General features: G+C 42.0%; 1 protein-coding gene across 1 annotated transcript in view; it reads left to right on the top strand.

The window, feature by feature from the left end:
• Positions 1-3,112, top strand: part of GCSAM (germinal center associated signaling and motility) — a 22,539-nt gene extending 19,427 nt beyond the window's left edge. The window contains exons 4-5 of the mRNA XM_069070023.1: positions 1,332-1,360; positions 1,859-3,112. Of these exons, the coding sequence (XP_068926124.1) occupies positions 1,332-1,360; positions 1,859-2,146 (317 nt within the window). The 3' untranslated portion in view covers positions 2,147-3,112. The remainder of the gene's footprint in view (positions 1-1,331; positions 1,361-1,858) is intronic.
• Positions 3,113-4,367: the final 1,255 nt, after the last annotated feature.

Here is a 4,367-nt window from a genome sequence, read left to right as displayed (position 1 = left end):
AAAGAAAGAAAGAAAGAAAGAAAGAAAGAAAGAAAGAAAGAAAGAAATTAAAGCTCATGGAAAGGACCCGTTCTATGACCTCATCATGAACGTGCCTGGAAGAATGTGTTCCACAAACTCCACAGAGGAGGACTATGAGAATGTTGGCCCCAAGCATGAGGAGACCAAACAGCTGGCTCATGGGCAGGAGATTGAATATGCCGTCAGATGAGTTTGCAAAGAGATATTAATTGATATTATGTGAAGTGAGGAAACCAAACAAGTGAAAGATTATAGAGAAATGAGAATGGGTCCAGGACAGAATCTTAATTTATACCTTTAGTGAGGGGGTGTGGTATGGATTAAGAGTCAGCAAAGGAATGAGGAGGGGGCAGACAGATAGAAGGAGAGCCAAGAGAGGACAATGTCACAAAAGTGCAGAGAAGAAAAGGATCCGGGTGAAGAGAGAAAAGCCAGCAATGTTAAATGTTACAGATGGGTCAAAAAGAAGAACTGAGAAAAAGCCATTAGATTTGTCAGTTAAGTAAATTGAAAGTCAAATTGAGTGAGGAAACCAGATTGCAAAGAGTTGAGGAGTGAGAAGAGAGACAATGGGGTCAATGATTGTAGACAACCTTTTCTTGAAGTTTGGCTAGAAAAGGAGAAAAATAAAACTTGAGGGGATGGAAAGGACTAGTGAAGGTTTTTTAAGGATGAAGAGGTTTGGGTATGTTTGTGGGCAGAAGGGAAGAAACTAGTAGATAGGAAGAGACTGAAGATGGATGAGAGGGTGCGGGATGAGGGAAGGGGAAGAAATCTGTTAGGGAAGATGGGAGAGGATAGGATCAAGAATACTTGGAGAGGGCCTGGTCTTGTTGAGGAAAAGGACTGTCTTATCAGAAACTAAAGGAAGGATGAGAGATAATGTCATGGGGTTTTGAGATAAAGAGGAGGGGAAAAGAGGAAGTCACAGTGAATGTCCTCTATTTTCTTAGCAAAATAATAGGAGAGGTCATCAGCTGAAAAAGTGGGGAGAGGGAAAGGGAATTGTGGGACCTTCAAGTAGAGAAGGTTAGAACAGCTTTTGTGGGGAATGGGAACAAGAATCAATTAGAAAGAAGTAAAAGAATCGCTTTGCTGTGGTGAAGTTAAATAACACAGATTTAGAGAGGACCGGGTCACTTCTGTTGTGATTTTCTCTGTCTCTGTTTAGCAGCTCATGCCTGATGGTGGGTCTCCATAGGACAGGCCTCTGCTCATTCATTCCTTCATGACCCTCATGTAGCTCCCCTCTCAATTCTGCACCCCTAGAGGCCTGACCTATAGTGACTACTTTACTTTTCTTCTTCTAGGTGAAGAAGTTTCACCTTCTTACTATCAGGTAAGGAAAAACTCATTTTGCTTTTCTGAAACAGACATAAGAATGCATATCCCGAAGGCTTGTGCACCTCAGGGATATGCCAGGGGGTATATATACAGAGTTGACCCCCTCTGTGGGATCATCTGGAGGGCCTAAAAGGAAACCTCTCTCTCTTCCAGCTGTCACAGAGCTTGAGACTATTAGAAATCCATGAAATGCTGTCCTCTCAAGTTTGAGAAATGCAGGCCTTGGAAGGGGAACATGCTAAGCTGTTATTTGTCACAAATCTTCATTGAAATGTTCGCGGATGAAGTTTTCCTCTATGACAGCTAGCTGAGAGCATAGCACCGTAGTAAATTGGGCCCTACTTGGATACGGCAAGCCTGGGAGGGAAGCGGCACAGTTTAGGGGGAGAAGAGGAGAAGGCACCACTGGAGGAGGGCCACACAGAGGGGGGAGGCAGGGGAGCACCTGAGGCAAACATGACCCTTTTTCTTTTTTTTTTTAACCAATTTCCAGGAAAGCCATGAAGACCATGGAAAGGAGCCACTCTATGCCCTCATTGTGCATGTGCCTGGAAGGATGTCTTCCACAGAGGAGGACTATGAGAATGTTGACCCCAAGCATAAAAGGACCCAACAGCCGGCTCCTGGCCATGAGACTGAATATGCCGTCCTTAGGGTCGCTTCTAGCCCCCAGCCTTCCTACAGCTTCCAGGACAATGAATATGAACTTATCATGCCCATTATGCATCCCGCCTACCCATCCCACTTCAGCCTGATGAGTTCAGGGAACCTGAATATATAGAAATCTTTAAGAAACAGAAAGGAAGGTAATTACCCATAGCAATAACAGTAACAGCCAATTCATTGCATTAGTAGAATGCATGGTTACAGAGCGCTTTCACACACTTTCTCCTATTTTATATTTGCAACAACTACATGTTTGGGGTGATTTTGTGGGACCCATTTTACAGAGGAGGTACTTGAAAGTCAAGGAGGCAGTATGGTGTAATATGCTATTACCTTGGTGTCAGAAAAATCGGGGTTCCTATCTTACTTCAGACACTTAGCTGTGACTCTGGACGAGTCACTTAAACCTTTTTGTGCCTTGGCTTCTTCATGTATAAAATGGGGGGTGGCTCTGATGAGGTGTCCTTTAGGGTCCCTCTAGCTGTGATGGAATGACTAGCCACTGAAAGTCAAGATTCCTGTCTCCCAGTTCCCAGGCTTGGTGTTCTTTCCAATACACCACACTCTCTTGTTTGAGGTTGTGAAGTCGAAAAGAAGCCTTACCCGAAAGATGACATTTCCAGGCAACAGCTTAGGGAGCCATCTCCCCAGACATGTACAGCCCATTCCAGACCCCTAATCTTTTTACCCAAACTTCCTCTCTTGCGGGAGGGTTCTTCCTACCCAAGAAAGTAAGAAGTGGGAGGCGGGGCAGGATCCTAAGGTGATTGTTTAATTCCATGTCAATGCTTAAGGTCTGCCTTGCCATTTTGTTTATGTGGAAACAGAAAAACTTTAGTCAAATTCTCAAAGATTTGATCCATTTGATGAATTTCTCCCTCCTCTCTCCCTTTCTCCTTTCCTTCCTCATCAATAATTCTTAACCCACAATGTTAGGGCCAGAAGGATCCTTAGAGACCAACCTAGTAATTCTTTTTCTAATTAACCATTTTCCCTTTACCCCAAACCTTTCCATTTAAAAGAAAAAGAAAAAAGAAAAAACAAAACCTTTTAAAAATGTGTGTAATCAAGCAAAATAAATTCCTACATTATCCGCATATAACCTTTCATTTTACAGATAAAGGAATTGAGGCCCAGGGGATAGCATGACCTGCTTGGGGCCACATACTAGTGAAGCTGGAACTATAACTGTACTCCTGAGTCCTGGCCCAGCACTTTTTACGACCCACCTAGAAAACCCACTTAAGTGTGATGATATCCAAGAACCAAAAGAAATCATGCACAGGAAAGGGTTTTTTTTTTTTTTTGGTTTGATTTTTTTTTGCTTGTTTGGAGGGGGGAAGGTAGAGCAATTGGGGTTAAGTGACTTGCCCAAGGTCACACAGCCAGTTTTTTGTGTTAAGTGTCTGAGGTCTCATTTGAACTCAGGTCCTCCTGACTCTAGGGCTGGTGTTCTATTCACTGTGCTACCTAGCTGTCCCCACACAGGAAAGTTTTTAAAAAACACTAATGCAAATACTTGTACAATTCCTGCCTGTCTGATTAATCCCCTTTCATGGTAACTTAAGGTAAAATCCTCTGCCCTTAAATAGCCTTGGAGTTATTTACTCATCCCATGGGATGAGAATGGAAGTATCTCAGGGTATTTGCTGATGTAGGCTGCTCCGAGGGCAGGAGTTGAAAGTTAGAACAATGATGGAAATAAAATCCAATACATTAGATGATTAAGTCCACTAAACAGAGCTTAAGAAAGGAGGAGAAAGATTCTCAGTTTTGCAGTGTTGTTACATTGAATTGGTAGCTAACAGACCCATCTATGCATGTTATATAGTTTTGGAAGTTTGGGGGAGGGGGTTGTTTTTAGCAAACTGGGTCATTCAGGAAGCGAGCTCTAGAGCCAATTAACTGGTCAGCAGAGATTTTCAGTGTAAGCATTTACAACTCAGAAATCTGTAAATGCTAAAAAGTATGGCTGATTTATTGTTTTGTTTATTTTTAGACTTAAGAAAGTGATAGAGAAAATGTTATTAATGCCAATTAAATTTAAAGTGTGTCATACCTACATTTTTTTCAGAGAGGCAGTTATTAATCATTTACTAGCACACCAATAGTCCTGCTTATATTGATGCTTTTGCTCCAAAATATAATTCATTTAAAATAATAGGCTGACTCGTAGGTCTATATCCTAAAGACATCAGAAAGGGGAAAGAAAAGGACCTATTTGTGCAAAAATATTTATAGCAGCTCTTTTTGTGGTGGCTAAGAAGTGGAAATTGAAGCAATGCCAGTCAGTTGGGGAATGGCTAAACAGGCTGTGGTATATCATTGTGATGGAT

Source organism: Petaurus breviceps, unplaced genomic scaffold, assembly GCF_028583685.1.
Source record: "Petaurus breviceps papuanus isolate PSGF00001 unplaced genomic scaffold, PetGlider_PUasm1.0 90792, whole genome shotgun sequence".
In the NCBI taxonomy this organism is placed as follows: domain Eukaryota; kingdom Metazoa; phylum Chordata; class Mammalia; order Diprotodontia; family Petauridae; genus Petaurus; species Petaurus breviceps.
Note: the sequence above shows the minus strand (reverse complement) of the source record. Positions and strands in the feature narration are given on the sequence as shown.